This window comes from Corticium candelabrum, chromosome 15 (assembly GCF_963422355.1).
Source record: "Corticium candelabrum chromosome 15, ooCorCand1.1, whole genome shotgun sequence".
Classification (NCBI taxonomy): Eukaryota; Metazoa; Porifera; class Homoscleromorpha; order Homosclerophorida; family Plakinidae; genus Corticium; species Corticium candelabrum.
In genome coordinates this window covers 619,613-636,973 of record NC_085099.1, presented here as the reverse complement: position 1 = coordinate 636,973, position 17,361 = coordinate 619,613, and the positions used below count along the sequence as shown (strand labels likewise).

Here is a 17,361-nt window from a genome sequence, read left to right as displayed (position 1 = left end):
GTACTTTTAGCCGATGGGCTGCAGAATGCTACCTACGTCTGAACTCATTGTTTTAATTGTGACAATGTAGGTGCTTCAGCATGCAACTCGCTTCTGTTAAGGTGCTATCTTTAATGTTTTAAGGAAATTGGCATTGTGTATGATGTTGCGGTCCATCCATCAATGTGGGAAAGCCACTGACGTCGTCTTGAGTAAGGGAAGTTCCAGTCCCCAGCGAAGTTGTGGAATACCCTCATCTAAATTTAGTACACGTTTGTGACACTTTTGCAACCAAACTTGTCATCACTGCAAGGGGAAATGCAGTATAGATAACATTTTGATATTATGTTACATGTATCAAACTAAGGTAACTAATAAAGATTGACCTATGATGGCAGGATCAATAATGCTACAGTACGTACAATTGTTAAAATTCAGGATACAAGTCAGGATACACATACATTCAAAGAGGCACAGTATACAGTCAGCATCCTTAGTAGTTACTAGGTATCGCAACTTGATGATAGAAATACTTGATATAGTGTACGATATTCCATTCACGATATCATATGTTTGCCCTTGCGTTATGGTTTCACCTTTTTGGCTGGTGACACAGCAAATCCATCGCAGGTCGTTTTGTGATGCATTCGAAGTTTGGTCATTTTGTTCGGACAAACAGCCTGCACAAGACGTGTGGTAGCTGAGACAGAGAGCTTCCTTCCTTGAGCTGAAGGAATTAGTGCTTGAATTTTCACTCGAAAACTCTTCAGTTCCTGCTGTGTAGCCGAGCTAACATCAACACTGTCCTTTTTCCGCCTTCGAACTGCGAGGAAATCAAGTCTACAGCACAGCACATTGACCAGTCAGTAACCATTACTAGCTATTACATTTAAAAGTATAGCTTTACTGTTTTCGGTAGCTGTCAGCTTCCCTAACAACAGTCTGTACAGTCCCAGTTTCTTTGTTATGATACCAATCAGAAGGCATCGATTTACCAAAACACGTGGCATAGATAGTCGGATGTAACTTATCAGAAGTTGTTCTGACAGTAATATCAATAGGAATGTCTCCTGTCTGCGGAGGAACATTCTCCAACTGCACAATATAAGTTTCTATCAGTTTTTTGTACCGATGTGGTAAGTTGTATTGAACGTATCTTACTTGAATGGCAGTAGGTTCTTTGTCCTGACCTTTCAATAGCCCTTTTGGCGTCCCTGATGTTTCTTTATCATAACGAACTCGATATTGCTATAAACAACAGTAATGTGACTAGTGAATTGTAGCTTTTCACAAACACAATCATACATGAGGAGGTTGGCGTTCAACTGAAATACTGGGTTCTTGTAGTTTTATTGACTGGTCAACATAGAAGTTTGCTGCAGCTATCTGTCTTTCAAGGGGTTGCTGTAATATATTTGTTGGCTCATCTTTTTGTTGACCAATGCTGTACATGTCAGATGTATCTACTATCTCTTCAGCGTAGGTATCTGTCACATCTGGCACTGTGATAAATGGAGCAACAGATGAGGACAATGTTTCGCTATTAGTTTCTTCGTATATTTGCTCAGCACTCGAGTAAGCTCCATTCATCATTTCACTGACTGCAGTATCCGTTGAATTTTGTTCTTCCTCAATATTGTATAGCATGTCAGAAGCTGTTGAACTAAGAGACAATGTTCTGGGTCTTCTATACTGATGGTAAGATGCTGGTAGTTGGTCTTGCCTCCACGGCATCGATTGGAACAGAGCACGGCTTACAACATTTCCCAGTGGCCAGCTAAAATGCAATGAAGAGAAAGGGTCTACTGACAGAGACTGTTCCATAGGTGATAATTGGGTCAAAGCCTCAAAACCAGGGAGACTTTGGTTTGCAGGGAGACTTTGGTTTGCTGCAAGTGGCCAACTCATCGGTAATGCATATGGTAGTTCAGTAGATGTCATGCTCTGATCTCCCACACATACAGATGTAGACGCCCGTCGTTCTGGACGTTGAATAGGTATAGCATTAGATCTGTTCACATCTATAACCGCCGGCTGATTGTTCAACCTGGCATTTGTTGTGCAATCATCATTCAGCAGCATGTAGGCTTTGTCTTCGACTGTCTCATTCTCCACGTTTGTTCCTTAATTAACATCAGACATATTTGTCAGCGTTCAATTAATTAGAGCTCAGAGCATTATATAATTATACATCACGTGAACGTCATAATGGCTACATGTGATGTTTACTACGCAAGGGATTATGGGAAGTCAGGGGATCTCCCTAGTTGCAAATTCGCCTCTAAGTACTCTTACCTTCATCCAAGGGTAGGCTTGCACATACCGATTGTATTTCAGTGCTATCCGTGCCATTTCCTTCTTCTGCCATCTGTGCTCTTGATCTCAGCGTCTGCGGCCTGCGAACCAAGACTGAATTCGGTTCCGTTTGCAGGTAAGCTATACAGCGGCTTGCAACCGTTCACAAGATAGGCAGTGTGGTGATCGACGTCTCTCGAAATGGAATCAACAGCGAATGATGCGTAGCTGCTGTTGCGCAGCGTATAGGGAGACAAAAATTTGGTGGAATCCCCATTACGTTGTGCATGTTCATTGGTCTGATGTACTCCAACACCGATTGGCTGTGGAGTTCCCGGCTTGATGACGTCGAGTAGGTAGACACCCCATTCTCTAGTGGTTTCAGTTTTCGTGAAGAGAAGCAGAACTACTGTAGTAGAGCTAGCAGCATTTACAAGATTGGAATCTACAAAAAAAAGAACGTATACCTAGATCTCCTTCTAGATCTGTCTCTAGACTAGATTAATTAATTTCTAGCAGTCTCTAGCTAGTTAGGTTTTGAACGCAGCCCGTAGACACACATAGACGGCGCGCCTTTTTCACGTTCTACCTAGGAGGTTTTAATAGTTCTAGTTAATTTCATAGACATAATTATACAGTGTCCTATTATTCTAACTTGATATTTATTGTGCAAATTAGAACACTGTAATAGTGTACACTAGGGACCTGTGCTACCCACCTAGCTAGAGTTTGTATATTTAGTATGAATTTGTATTACCTAGAGATTTGTATACATGCAGATGTTCCTAGTCTTGCACACTGTATACGCTATCGGTGTAGACAGAAATTTCAAAATATCAACATGAACGCTCTTTGTGACTTGCATGCACTCTATAGATAGATAAAGCTACAGCGTTACACTTATTTGTTGAGCATTACGTAGAGTTTCCAACAGGTGCAGATTACGAGTCTAGGCATTGTCTTCCACGAGAGGACGTTGTTTACTATCGTCGTCGACATCGTTTCGCAGTAAACGTTTTTCATCTCGTGTTGCTTTTACATCGTGTGGTTTGTGAAGAGCGCCCGGTCTCCTTTTTTTTTTTTTCTTTCTTTTCGGCTCTGCTGTCTGTTTCTTGTCATTGCTCTGTTTTTTCTTGTTGACTATCGTCTTTAGACTTTGTACGACCCTGCACAATAGCTCCTTTAGTACAACCCTGCACAATACGATAAATATTAATACATGCCGGAAATCTGAGCTTTATATACGTAGTATACGGTTCACCTAGCACGGGGTCGTCGTACTAGGCAATATACTGTCGTACCCACTGCTGCACCAACGACCCCTATGCCCGTGATAACACCAGCAATGAGACCTGCATAGTGACAAATTGTCAGGAAAGAAACAGTACACACACACACACACACACACACACACACACACACACACACACACACACACACACACACACACACACACACACACACACACATACACACACACACACTATACGTATGTACACTGTACTAGTGCATAGACTGCACCTGCTGACGATGAACCTCCTTTTGAGCTCGACGCCGTTTCATTGTTAGCAGCCATCTGATCCAACTTCTCATGTGTTTTCTGGTTACTGACAGCACTCTGTGCTTTCTGGTTACTGACAGCACTCTGTGTTTTCTGGTTACTGACAGCACTCTGTGCTTTCTGGTTTCTGACAGCACTCTGTGTTTTCTGGTTACTGACAGCACTCTGTGCTTTCTGGTTACTGACAGCACTCTGTGCTGACTGGTGAATCGATGAACGATGGTTGTTGGCGTCGGTAGAAGAAGAAGAACCACCTGTACATGATAACGTTCGACAGAAATCATCAATGTACTAATTAATTAAAACGTATAGGTATAGCTTACATACCTTCACAACGTCTGCTCTTGCTGTTGTACTGGCGGCCATCGAAGCATTTACATCTGTAGCTGCCGTGCGTGTTTATACACACAGTATCGCTTGGGCAGCGAAAGGTTTTTGCGCGACATTCGTTGAGTTCTGCAAAACCACACAACGACAGACTATCACGTACGGCCGCGGACAACATGTGGCGTACGTTTCTCTACAGACAATCGCACGAAATGAGATTCGCGCAAAACTTACCTGTGCAGACTTTTCCATCTCCAATAAATCCACGTTTGCATTTACAACCAAGCATAAAATTTTTATAAACACACACGGCTTCTTGGTGGCATAGCTTTCGCCATAATACAGGTTTCACACAGGGATTCTCATCTGTAATCAATAAATAAGATTATAGGTAGACACAGGGATGGAATAATTAATGACTAAACATGAGTGTGTGTGTGTGTGTGTGTGTGTGTGTGTGTGTGTGTGTGTGTGTGTGTGTGTGTGTGTGTGTGTGTGTGTGTGTGTGTGTGTGTGTGTGTGTGTGTGTGTGTGTGTGTGTGTGTGTGTGTGTGTGTAGCTGTATTGATTAATGTTGTCTGACATTACTCAAATTTTTAGCTAACGTGCGTACAGCTTGGGTTCGAATTAATATGTTTTGAATAAGCTGACCGGTTAGTCGAAGATCGATAGCTGGTGAACGATGTACAAACGTTTTTGTTGTCCATTCGCAGTAATAGAGTCCTTCTAGTTTACGAGATGGCGTCCCAATTGTAAATTTGGACATCGCAAGGACATGAGCGATGATTTGGATTCCGTTTGGACTCGCATCGGACGACGGAAATCTCACGGCTTTAAGCGCATATCCATCAGACGAATTGCGATCGTACCTCTTGAACACCCACGTCATTTCGAGATCGAGAAAGTGCAAACTGTCGGCATCTGCCAGACAACTGATGGTGTACGATGGACTCTGGTATCCCACAATTTTGAGTGCAGCAATACTCGTTTGAGGTGCAGTGTATCGTAGTGGTTTTACATTGTCTTTTCTGATCTCTACTCGAAAGTTTTTCAAGCCTTCTAGAGTCAGCAATACAAGATAAGTCTATAGAGTATAGTGCTCGGTCTCGTCATATATACAATTTACTTTTAGGTAAGTTCATGTCTAATCGGAATTGACTAGATACCGCTGTCGATTTCGCTCGCTCATTTTTGCGTCGAAAAATCCCTATGTAAGCGCACGTGTACCACGTTGCGTATTGTTTGCTGATTTCTGAGAATCGGTAGGTGCAAGTCTTTAGTCTTAGATTACACTTCATCGATCCACTGTCGTTGTCGTCTTCTAGTGTTCTAGGATTTGGCTTTCCTAAGAATTTGAAGAAAAAGAAGTTTCGTGGAATAGCAGAGGCTGCAGAGAGTCGACATGTGATCGACAATTTGTTTGAACTCTTGCTGGCAGTGACCATCATTTTCGCTAGAGACGAGATGTTTGTAAACACATAAGATGAACGTGATAGCTAAAGCTGCTCAAAGTGAAGTCAAACTTTTCAAATCGACGGTTGCTGGATAAAAATGACTTTGTAGAATAAGTAATGCGCCAACGGAAACAAACGTAACACAAAAATGTAAAATAACAATTTTTCTAAACGAAGCCAACAGAGTCATTGTCGCCTAGCTAGAGTCTACACATACACACACATGGCACACATGCGCCAAACGATTGTCATTGTGATGACACAAACACAGTGCCTCTCACTCTCAGACTAGCAGATGTCAGATTGGCTTCCTGAGAGATCTGAAGAGTTGTTTACCTACTGCAAATACGTGTACTGCTCCTAGACATATATGAGGGACCGCATGCACTGTCAGTGCTTTTCCTGTTCTAGAGACCGTGTGCACTATGGCGCGCCATGTGTGTCAAAAGTCGTTTCGTCGGCTCATTGATGTCGATTCGTCGGCTGGTTGATGTCGATTCGTCGGCTGGTTGATGTCGTTTCGTCGGCTGGTTGCATGATGTCGTTTCGTCGGCTCATTGATGTCGATTCGTCGGCTCGTTGATGTCGTTTCGTCGGCTCATTGATGTCGATTCGTCGGCTGGTTGATGTCGTTTCGTCGGCTGGTTGCATGATGTCGTTTCGTCGGCTCATTGATGTCGATTCGTCGGCTCGTTGATGTCGTTTCGTCGGCTCATTGATGTCGATTCGTCGGCTGGTTGATGTCGTTTCGTCGGCTCATTGATGTCGATTCGTCGGCTCATTGATGTCGATTCGTCGGCTGGTTGATGTCGATTCGTCGGCTGGTTGATGTCGTTTCGTCGGCTGGTTGCATGATGTCGTTTCGTCGGCTCATTGATGTCGATTCGTCGGCTCATTGATGTCGATTCGTCGGCTCGTTGATGTCGTTTCGTCGGCTCATTGATGTCGATTCGTCGGCTCGTTGATGTCGTTTCGTCGGCTCATTGATGTCGATTCGTCGGCTGGTTGATGTCGATTCGTCGGCTCGTTGATGTCGTTTCGTCGGCTCGTTGATGTCGATTCGTCGGCTCGTTGATGTCGTTTCGTCGGCTCATTGATGTCGATTCGTCGGCTCGTTGATGTCGATTCGTCGGCTCATTGATGTCGTTTCGTCGGCTCATTGATGTCGATTCGTCGGCTCGTTGATGTCGTTTCGTCGGCTCGTTGATGTCGTTTCGTCGGCTCATTGATGTCGATTCGTCGGCTGGTTGATGTCGTTTCGTCGGCTCATTGATGTTAGCGGGTGGCCTCAGGGTGCGTGACCATTTCGTCCATCCCATTTTCAACAATTGAATAAATATTGAATTAGAAATTGAAAATAGCCTAGAAGTTGCTTGTAATCTCAATATTCAATTCTATTAAAAATTAAAATTGACTGATTGACAAACTATAATTATCTGCGGATTATAATAAATATTGAAAACATACTTAATATCTAAGGTGCGTGACCATTTCGTCCATTCCATTTTCAATTTCCGGCAACAATTGAATATTGAATTAGAAATTGAAAATTGCCTACAAGTTGCTTGCAATTTCAATATTCAATTCTATTAAAAATTGAAAATTGATTGATCGACGGACTATAATTATTTGCGGATTAAAATGAATATTGAAAACACATTTAATTTCTAACCAATTTCCTTTTTCAATGCAATTGAATATTGAAATTGCAAGCACGTTAGTTCAATTTTCAATATTAAATTCAATATTCAATTTAATTTAAAAATTAAATATTAAATTTTGAATTTGCGTGGCCAATTCGTCCATTCCATTTTTAATTTTTGAGACAAATTGAAAATTGAATGTCAAATTAAAAATTGACTGGCGTTGCTTGCTCTTACAATATTCCATTACATTGAAAATAGAACTTGATTGAAGACCAATTGTCATTTCAATATTCGTTTACTTTGCAAATAGATTCAATCTTTCCATCCGTCCAATTTTCGTAAATTATGATTATTAGATTAGAGCCTCCGATGCAATTTTCTTTCTCCGTACTAAATGTAAATAGAAAGTTACCCGCAGCTGCTAGCGCGAGCCATATCTCATAAACGGTATAATGACACCGCGCGGGCCGTCGCCGGTGACTTCAATATTCAATTCTATTGAAAGACGAAAGTTGCGTCTAGCTTAGCCACGCCCAGCCACGCCTCTGGCACGCATGCAATGTAATGCAATTAAGAGATGCATGGGAAAGCCTCAACTGGCACGCGACCGACCTCTCACAACAAGTCGGTAAGCACTTGCACCTGGCTCTCGTCAACCGTCACGCTCAATCGTGAGACATTCATTGCGGCGATGAGCGAGGGACGCCCTTGGCATGGAGGCACGCGTCTAGGGCATCTAGAATCAATGAGATCAACGTCTAGCCTACACTGGAAAGTTGACGTCTGGTCGATTTAGAAAGACTTCAAGCAACTATCTAGCTAGAGGACATTTGCGTGGATCATCTAGACCACGCCTCTAAACATCTGACGGGGAAGCCCCAGCCAGTATCTATCATCTCACGATATAACGGCACGTCGTGCATTCTCTCCACTCTCGATCTCCATGGACGAAGTTGACGAAGATTTTGTTCGGAAGCGAGTCGAAGAGGGTAATAGTCATGCTGTCATCAGTGAAGAATTACAGACGATGTTTCCAGGACTTCGGGGACTTAGCGAACGATCTGTTCGACGTTTCTGTACACACGCTGGGAAGTCCCTAAAGGTTGTTAAGGCTTTCTCATAACAGGCACCCTAGTGGACACAACAAGCTACGACGTGCTAGTTAACATGCGTACGTCTATATACAACAATGTTTACAACAACGTGTAGAGGTGTCTGTACAGGCCTGTAAGGACCTTCTCATAACACAAAGTGTTTACCTGTGAGTTGCAATTGTTGATCTGTTGTGTCCACTAAGGTTAGTGCCTCTAGGGACTTCCCCGCGTGTGGCGGGCTCGGGTCCACAGTGGATACAGCAAGTGTTGAAAATTCGCAGGTAAACACTTGGTGTTATGAGAAAGCCTTTACAGGCCTGTAAATTGGTCTGTAAATTGGACACAACAAATCTTTGTAGACTTGTTCATACGTCGTAGATGTCAATTGTCATGCAACCGTCACGCGCCCCATAGGTTGAAGTGTGAAGACGCTACCGACGTGAGACGATCGAGAGAATTAAGACGGACACTCGATCATGCACGGACTGCATGAAAGCTTAAATATAGCATGGTCTAAACCTATTCTAAATGTGTACTGAATACCACCTTTAATCATATTTAGACATATTTAGACCGATCCTAATATGGTGTATAGAACACATTTAGGACAGCCTATATAGATCGAATACAGGTTTTAGGATTACATTTAGGCACACATTTGGAGTCCTAAATATCAGATACAGATTTTTCCAAATATGAGCTATAGGTAGTCTTAAGACACACTAACCAGGTGATTGACATTAATTGTTATGTGATTTATTTCTCTAGTTCAACAAACTTTGGCAATGGACAACAATGTTAACAGCAAATTTGAATGATCTAGCTCTATATGTCCATGTTCTTTGACATGTATTAAAATCAAACGTATTATAATTAGCAGAAGTCTTCTAGAGCCCATTCTGGTACAATGTCATTCCCGGACGTGTTCTGGTAGATGGAGCTCCGTTTACTCTTGGTACCGCGTTCCTCTCTGAGTCTGCCTTCTGGCGTACTTTCTGTCCAAAAACTCAAACTCCTTTGTTGCTCCAATGGCTCTCCATGGAAGAGGTCGGACCAGGAGTTGTGAACGTCCAGCAGTGGAGGCTCCATCAGAGGGTGGCTCGTTATCACTGCTATTTCAGAGACTTCTGACGACATCAATTCCAGTTTCGTGGCACTAGCGTACGTCTTCTTTTGTTCGTCGCTCAAAATTGTGGACATCTCTAAAACTGAAGATCTTCTCTGCAGTTTCTAACATAATGAACATATTGATATAAATAATAGACAGTTGTTCCCAAAAGATATGCAATGAGATTAATATATATATATATATATATATATATATATATATATATATATATATATATATATATTAAATGGACATATGCAAGCTTTCATTACAAAGAAAAGTTAGAAAGACTAAAGAAGACAAACTACAGCGATGACATTCTGTGATCAAGAGTTATAACTGATCATGAGTATATAATATTTAGGTGCCACCATGTTACAATTTTGACGTAAAATGATATTGAAACAAGACCGTATTAGCAGTTAAAATATGTATAGTGATATTATTTAGTAAAAGTCAAAGAAAAAAATCAAAAATTTACTGGTGACCGCCTGCAAGTACGAGAAATCTTAGACTTTGACTTGCATTGTGTAGCCATTGCCTTCTTCTTGCTTTTTGACGATCTGAAGATGCAAGATGGTCCGACCTGTCAAAGTCAATATAAATATACATACAGGAATTATAGGCCATGCACACAGTATACATGCAGTGTACAATCATGACCTAGCTATAGTGATCATGAGCAAATCATGACCTAATTTAACTCTAATGAGCATGCAGCCAGCTACCTAGAGATATATAGCTAGTGCTCACCTCGCTTACGGCGTCAGACACGCAGCGTTCTAGTTCCTCTTTAGTCAGAGAACAACGTCGACCTAGGCCTCTGTCTGTACAGAAACGTCGAACAGATCGTTCGCTAAGTCCCCGAAGTCCTGGAAACATCGTCTGTAATTCTTCACTGATGACAGCATGACTATTACCCTCTTCGACTCGCTTCCGAACAAAATCTTCGTCAACTTCGTCCATGGAGATCGAGAGTGGAGAGAATGCACGACGTGCCGTTATATCGTGAGATGATAGATACCGGTTGGGGCTTCCCCGTCAGATGTTTAGAGGCGTGGTCTAGATGATCCACGCAAATGTCCTCTAGCTAGATAGTTGCTTGAAGTCTTTCCAAATCGACTAGACGTCAACTTTCCAGTGTAGGCTAGACGTTGATCTCGTTGATTCTAGATGCCCTAGACGCGTGCCTCCATGCCAAGGGCGTCCCTCGCTCATTGCCGCAAGGAATGTCTCACGATTGAGCGTGACGGTTGACGAGAACCAGGTGCAAGTGCTTACCGACTTGTTGTGAGAGGTCGGTCGCGTGCCAGTTGAGGCTTTCCCATGCATCTCTTAATTGCATTACATTGCATGCGTGCCAGAGGCGTGGCTGGCCGTGGCTAAGGTAGACGCAACTTTCGTCTTTCAATAGAATTGAATATTGAAGTCACCGGCGACCGCCCGCGCGGTGTCATTATGCCATTTATGAGATATGGCTCGCGCTAGCAGCTGCGGGTAACTTTCTATTTACATTTAGTACGGAGAAAGAAAATTGCATCGGAGGCTCTAATCTAATATTCATAATTTACGAAAATTGGACGGATGGAAAGATTGAATCTATTTGCAAAGTAAACGAATATTGAAATGACAATTGGTCTTCAATCAAGTTCTATTTTCAATGTAATGGAATATTGTAAGAGCAAGCAACGCCAGTCAATTTTTAATTTGACATTCAATTTTCAATTTGTCTCAAAAATTAAAAATGGAATGGACGAATTGGCCACGCAAATTCAAAATTTAATATTTAATTTTTAAATTAAATTGAATATTGAATTTAATATTGAAAATTGAACTAACGTGCTTGCAATTTCAATATTCAATTGCATTGAAAAAGGAAATTGGTTAAAAATTAAATGTGTTTTCAATATTCATTTTAATCCGCAAATAATTATAGTCCGTCGATCAATCAATTTTTAATTTTTAATAGAATTGAATATTGAAATTGCAAGCAACTGTAGGCTATTTTCAATTTCTAATTCAATATTCAATTGTTGCCGGATATTGAAAATGGAATGGACGAAATGGTCACGCACCATCTAACCAATTTCTATTTCAATGCAATGCAATATTGAAATTGCAAGCACGTTAGTTTAATTTTCAATGTTAAATTCAATAATCAATTTAAATTTAATTTAATTTTAAATTTTATTTTTATTTTTAATTTAAATTTTGAAAATTAAATTTTGAATTTTGAATTTGCATGGCCAATTGGTCCATTCCATTTTTAATTTTTGAGACAAATTAAAAATTGAATGTCAAATTAAAAATTGACTGGCGTTGTTTGCTCTTACCTGCGAATTTTCAACACTTGCTGTGTCCACTGTGGACTCGGGCCCGCCACACGCGGGGAAGTCCCTAAAGGCTGTATAAAGGCTTTCTTATAACAGGCACCCTAGTGGATACAACAAGCTACGACGTGTTAATTAACATGCGTACATCTCTAGACAAAAATGTTTACAACAACGTGTAGAGGTGCCTGTACAGGCCTGTAAGAACCTTATCATAACACAAAGTGTTTACCTGTGAATTGTTGATCTGTTGTATCCACTAAGGTTAGTGCCTCTAGGGACTTCCCCGCGTGTGGCGGGCCCGCGTCCACAGTGGACACAGCAAGTGTTGAAAATTCGCAGGTAAAAGCAAACAACGCCAGTCAATTTTTAATTTGACATTCAATTTTTAATCAAAATGTACTTTTTAAAATTTAAATTTAAAATAAAAATAAAATTTAAAATTAAATTAAATTTAAATTGATTATTGAATTTAACATTGAAAATTAAGCTAACGTGCTTGCAATTTCAATATTGCATTGAATTGAAATAGAAAATTGTTTAGGAATTAAGTATGTTTTCAATATTTATTATAATTCGCAGATAATTATAGTTTGTCAATCAGTCAATTTTAATTTTTAATAGAATTGAATATTGAGATTACAAGCAACTTCTAGGCTATTTTCAATTTCTAATTTAATATTTATTCAATTGTTGAAAATGGAATGGACGAAATGGTCACGCACCCTGAGGCCACCCGCTGACATCAATGAGCCGACGAAACGACATCAACCAGCCGACGAAACGACATCAACCAGCCGACGAAACGACATCAACCAGCCGACGAAACGACATCAACCAGCCGACGAAACGACATCAACCAGCCGACGAATCGACATCAATGAGCCGACGAAACGACTTTTGACACACATGGCGCACCATAGACGTCGACATCAATGAGCCGACGAATCGACATCAATGAGCCGACGTCGACATCAATGAGCCGACGAATCGACGTCAATGAGCCGACGTCGACATCAATGAGCCGACGAAACGACTTTTGACACACATGGCGCGCCATAGTGCACGTGTCTGAGTAAGGTTTTACTATATATATGTGGGGTGTGTGTGTGTGTGTGTGTAATGCAATTAACATTTGAAAATTAATTATTAAATTATTGTTAATAGAAGGAATGTCATATCTCACCGAATAACGCTTTTTCTATAGAACTAGAACAATCATGAATGTGATGCACGTATTAAACGTATGTTGTCGTTCGAAAATTGAAACCGAACCAACAGAAAAGACTGGCACCAGGGGCATGCAATAGAAAATGAAAACAACTTACAGAAGACTAAAAGTCTAGTTTTAAGATCTCGTCGGACATTCTACATAGGAGTGCAAGTTCCAAGAGGCTACTAATTAGCTAAACTTATTTTTATATAATTATTAATACAAATTTAATAGCTAAAGCAAGCACACAATATTTTTAGGTGGTAACTCAGATGAAAGTATATACAGACTTGGACAAATTTATAGGGACACCTGGCATTTTTGTGTATAGTCGAACTTTTGGCATTGAATTTTTCTCTAGCAAAAAACCGAATGTTTTTCGAATTTCTTTTCATGGATTGCGCCATTGTTAGTATGTAACATAGCTTGAGTTCAGGATTGCAGCTGTACACTGACTACTTACTGCGTATCTAGTTTGCTTTGAAGAAGGGAGACGGCCATTTTTACTTTTCTTGTTTTTGTACACGTTCATCGCTCTTGGACACTCATTTTTGGCATGCAATCTAAGAATGCTCTGTAGTAGACAGTGAAAGCAATTTTGTGGATCCTTTTATCAACATTATAGAAAAAAGGCAAATCATCTGTTTTTACGCATTGATTTCGCGCATGTTATCACAATTTGAATTGCTTTGCCATTTTCAGCACTAGACAAACTTCAACGTATTCAAAAAATTATGTGATACTAATTAATTACAAAAAAATTCTGCTAAGACAAAAACTAAAAAAAGTTACAGCGACAAAAGAACATCGACATGCCACTTATGGTTCATGTTTTACGTAGCAAAACCTCAAACTGCTACCGCCAAAATGTCAGCTGCACTAAAACCGCTGACCCTGAGACCGCCAAACTCATGCAATAGGTTAGCCTGAACGTTCAGCTGCATGCATTTGCAGAGTCTTGTTCCGTGCGAGTTGCAGCGATGCCCCGAGGCAAACAGTTGAGTCCAAAAACGCGAGGGAAAATTGAAGCCCTTCACTCAGTTGGCCACTCTGTGCGTCAGATTACAGCTTTTGTCCGCCGCTCCAGGAATTCGGTTCGTCAGTGCCTGCAACGGCTTTCCCATGGCAGCAGCGATTATGAAAAACGACCTGGACGTGGGAAGGCAACGACAATCCGGGAAGATCATCGACTGAAGAGAATGGCACTGCAGAACCGCAGAGCACCATCACGACTGCTCTCGTATCAGCTGTCAGGTGTCAGGTAGAACAGTCCGTCGTCGTCTCAGTGAGACAGGAGTGAACGCTCGGAGGCCTAGTAAAAACCCACTGCTAACAAAAAACCATCGGCGTTTGCGACTGAGATGGGCAACCACGCACACACAGTGGACTTTGGATGACTGGAAATCTGTTCTTTTTACAGAAGAGTCAAAAGTCAGCATAGCTATGTATAGGAAACGATGCTGCTCTGTACGTTTGGCTTCGCAAAGGTGAGAAATTAATGTTGTGACTGTACGGTCCAGCACGCGGCTAGTGTGATGGTGTGGCTTTCGCGTTCATCAACAAGCATTGCTGGTGTACGCGGTCATCTCCGTGTGATGACGTCATAAAATTTTAGGCGGTTCTGGAACCCCGTCTAGATCCGCCACTATATATATATATATATATATATAACAACAAAACTAGTTATTGTTACTAATAGAATATGTGTGTATAATACTAGGGCAGTTGTCTAGAGCGTCCTTCTGCTGTTGCCAGCAGAATGTTGCTGTCATTTGTTGAGCCTCTGAACTTCGCCCTACTGATCCTCTGAGAGACATGCATGATACATGCTCGTAGAAGGGCAAAGCTTAGACGGCAGTGAATCTAGTTGAGAGTTTGGCTGTACGGTGTGTTTTTCTTGTGAGATAGTAAGAAAGCTAGTCTCCATGTTGTGGTGATCTTGCTACATCGACCTGTGCACGACAGTAGGATTGGCGTGAAAGAAGCTAGTTTCACTGCCGTTTCCACACTAACAACACATGCATGATTAAATTGTCGATCTTCCAATCAATCCGTAATCGCAATCTTAAAATTGTCGTGTCGGTGTGCAGACACAATCACACATAAAGAGAAATATTTTCTTTAATTAATTAATTAACTAATGAACTTAGAGCAAACGAAAAGCAAACGCGAAAAGCAAACGCGACACAAACGCGAAAGCAAACGCAAAGGTCAAATGCAAATGTCAGCGCAAATGTTTTGGCAGCGATGGCACGCCTTAGGGTGTCCCTATAATTTTGTCCAAGTCTGTATATATATATATATATATATATATATATATATATATATATATATATATATATACTTTATTTTGTTTTACCCCCGGGCGTTGAACACCAACGGTATATACGCGCTCGGTCCGACATCTCTGGACCACGTGTGTATACAGAAGGTTTCACATGTCTATACAGTCTAGACGTTTCTAGGGTTGTTAGACTAGATCAAAGCATATGACTTATTACATAGCTACTCTATATTTTCATGAAGTGGGGTCTTGTCTTTCCCGGAGTGGACGTCGCTCTTCACTCTTTGACGTTCGCTTTCGATGTGATCGCTTCGACGTTTTGAACGTTTTCTCTTCTTGACTATACCTTCTAGTTTGTTTACTACAAACAAGAAAACAAGGCAAGCGATATAGTCTATAGTATACGAATATGTTTTGAGCTCGTCTAGACGTATGTACATCATATCAGAAACACAAACGTGGTTTTGATACCAACAAGTGAGCAAATTGTATTACTTGGCTTTTCGCTTGCGCTTTATACAGCAGACAACAACAACTAGTACGATGACCGTCACGACGAGACCAGAGACGATTCCACCAATAACAGTCACTAGAGATCCTAGACAGTCGAACATGCTGTGATCGAAGACATACGTGCATTGGATACCGCTAGAGTCGTTCACTCTATCTTCATCATATGATGGTAACTGGTACTGGTCGTCGACATTGACGTCACCGCCGCGGTATTCATCGTTGAATGTTAGAGACTTGTTTGCTCGAGTACTGTGCTCGTGCTGATGATTTGGATTGTTGAAGCTTCTACTCGACTGTGAAGACGCGACGTCATTTGCATCGTTATCTACGCTAAGAGTCTTCGACTTAACGCCGGCCTTCTCCATAGGGTTGGGATCTAGACGTTGCTGCACGGTTTTGTGTGTGTGTGGATGCTGCTTAGTTTGGGTTAGATGTGCAGTGTCGTCTGGCATGAAATCAAAGGCCACGCTGGTATCGTCTTCTTTGTCGTACGAATTCAAGTCAACTAGATAGACAACAAAATACTGACATCATCAACAAACGAGCTGATTTAATTAACTAAGTAAACTAGATGGCATATATAGAATGGTCAGTATTCTACCAATACAAGATCTCGTGATTTCATGATACTTGTATCCTTTTACACACGGACACCTATACATTCCGTATGTGTTTTTGCACTCGCTGTTTTCCGGACAATGCGCAATACCATTTGTGCATTCATCGATATCTGCAAACTTAAAATCAATTTACTAAAAGATAAAATTAAAGTTTCTATGATTACCTTCGCACTTGCCGCTGTTTTTGCGAAAACCAGGCAGACACATACACTCGAAGTAGTAGCGATCTTGAAAACATCGTTGTTTACTGTGACACACGCTCTTCCATACGTCAGGATTCGAGCAAGAATTGTCGAGTACTGTCCACAAGTATAGCAATAGAAATATATATATATATATTATTTAATATATATATATATATATATATTAAAATATATATATATATATATATATATATTATATATATATATTTTTTATAGGTCTGTATATATACCATTCTTTACTCTAATTTCAAATGCCGGAGACCGTTGTACTGTCGTTGGTGTCGTCCATTCACAATAGTAAATTCCATTTGTTTCACTAGAGGGTCGTGTGATTTTGAAATGTGATTGTTGTACTGACGACGTGTCGACGTCTAGCCTAGTGACATTGCCAGTCAACTGCGTAATGGGCGCCATCTTGTTATATTTATGAGCAGAAGTTGTCTTGATGTGTGTAACGTCTGGCACAAATTTCCACGTCAAAGAGACTTCATCTACATCTTTCACGTCTCCATCCGTCGAACAGACAAATTTGTATAGTCGCGTTGCGTTGCTATGAATCTCTAGAAGAGGAATTTCTGTTTGTGGTAGATTGTAATAAATTGGCGTGTCTCTCTCTTTTTCTATCGTTACACGCAGATTCGTGAAAGATTCTAAACAAAAAAACATGCACGTGACACTCGAACATGTATTTACCATAAAGATAGACTGTATTCTATTTTTTGTTACTGTGAGGT

General features: G+C 40.9%; 3 protein-coding genes across 8 annotated transcripts in view; all 3 read right to left on the bottom strand.

Moving 5' to 3' along the window:
• Positions 1–268: 268 nt before the first annotated feature.
• Positions 269–2,471, bottom strand: LOC134190866 (uncharacterized). Its single transcript, XM_062659401.1, has 5 exons — positions 2,275–2,471; positions 1,285–2,102; positions 1,141–1,227; positions 887–1,074; positions 269–819 (listed from the first exon to the last, which is right to left on the bottom strand). The coding sequence occupies exons 1-5, from the start codon at positions 2,345–2,347 to the stop codon at positions 564–566; spliced, it is 1,422 nt and encodes a 473-aa protein (XP_062515385.1). The 5' UTR covers positions 2,348–2,471; the 3' UTR covers positions 269–563.
• A 621-nt stretch (positions 2,472–3,092) lies between these two features.
• Positions 3,093–5,168, bottom strand: LOC134191443 (uncharacterized). The gene is made up of 6 exons (XM_062660062.1): positions 4,814–5,168; positions 4,397–4,528; positions 4,163–4,291; positions 3,796–4,089; positions 3,536–3,626; positions 3,093–3,467 (listed from the first exon to the last, which is right to left on the bottom strand). Exons 1-6 carry the CDS (start codon positions 5,049–5,051, stop codon positions 3,224–3,226), a joined length of 1,128 nt encoding a protein of 375 aa, XP_062516046.1. The 5' UTR covers positions 5,052–5,168; the 3' UTR covers positions 3,093–3,223.
• A 10,190-nt stretch (positions 5,169–15,358) lies between these two features.
• LOC134190829 (uncharacterized) overlaps positions 15,359–17,361 on the bottom strand; it is a 3,097-nt gene continuing 1,094 nt past the window's right edge. For 5 of the 6 annotated variants that reach the window (XM_062659346.1, XM_062659349.1, XM_062659351.1 and 2 more), the window contains 6 exons: positions 17,354–17,361; positions 16,858–17,277; positions 16,589–16,723; positions 16,406–16,534; positions 15,787–16,309; positions 15,359–15,652 (listed from right to left, as the gene is read on the bottom strand). The exon at positions 17,354–17,361 is cut by the window's right edge. In XM_062659346.1, the coding sequence (XP_062515330.1) occupies positions 15,526–15,652; positions 15,787–16,309; positions 16,406–16,534; positions 16,589–16,723; positions 16,858–17,277; positions 17,354–17,361 (1,342 nt within the window). In that variant the 3' untranslated portion in view covers positions 15,359–15,525. The remainder of the gene's footprint in view (positions 15,653–15,786; positions 16,310–16,405; positions 16,535–16,588; positions 16,724–16,857; positions 17,278–17,353) is intronic. The other variant, XM_062659347.1, reaches the window with a different exon arrangement.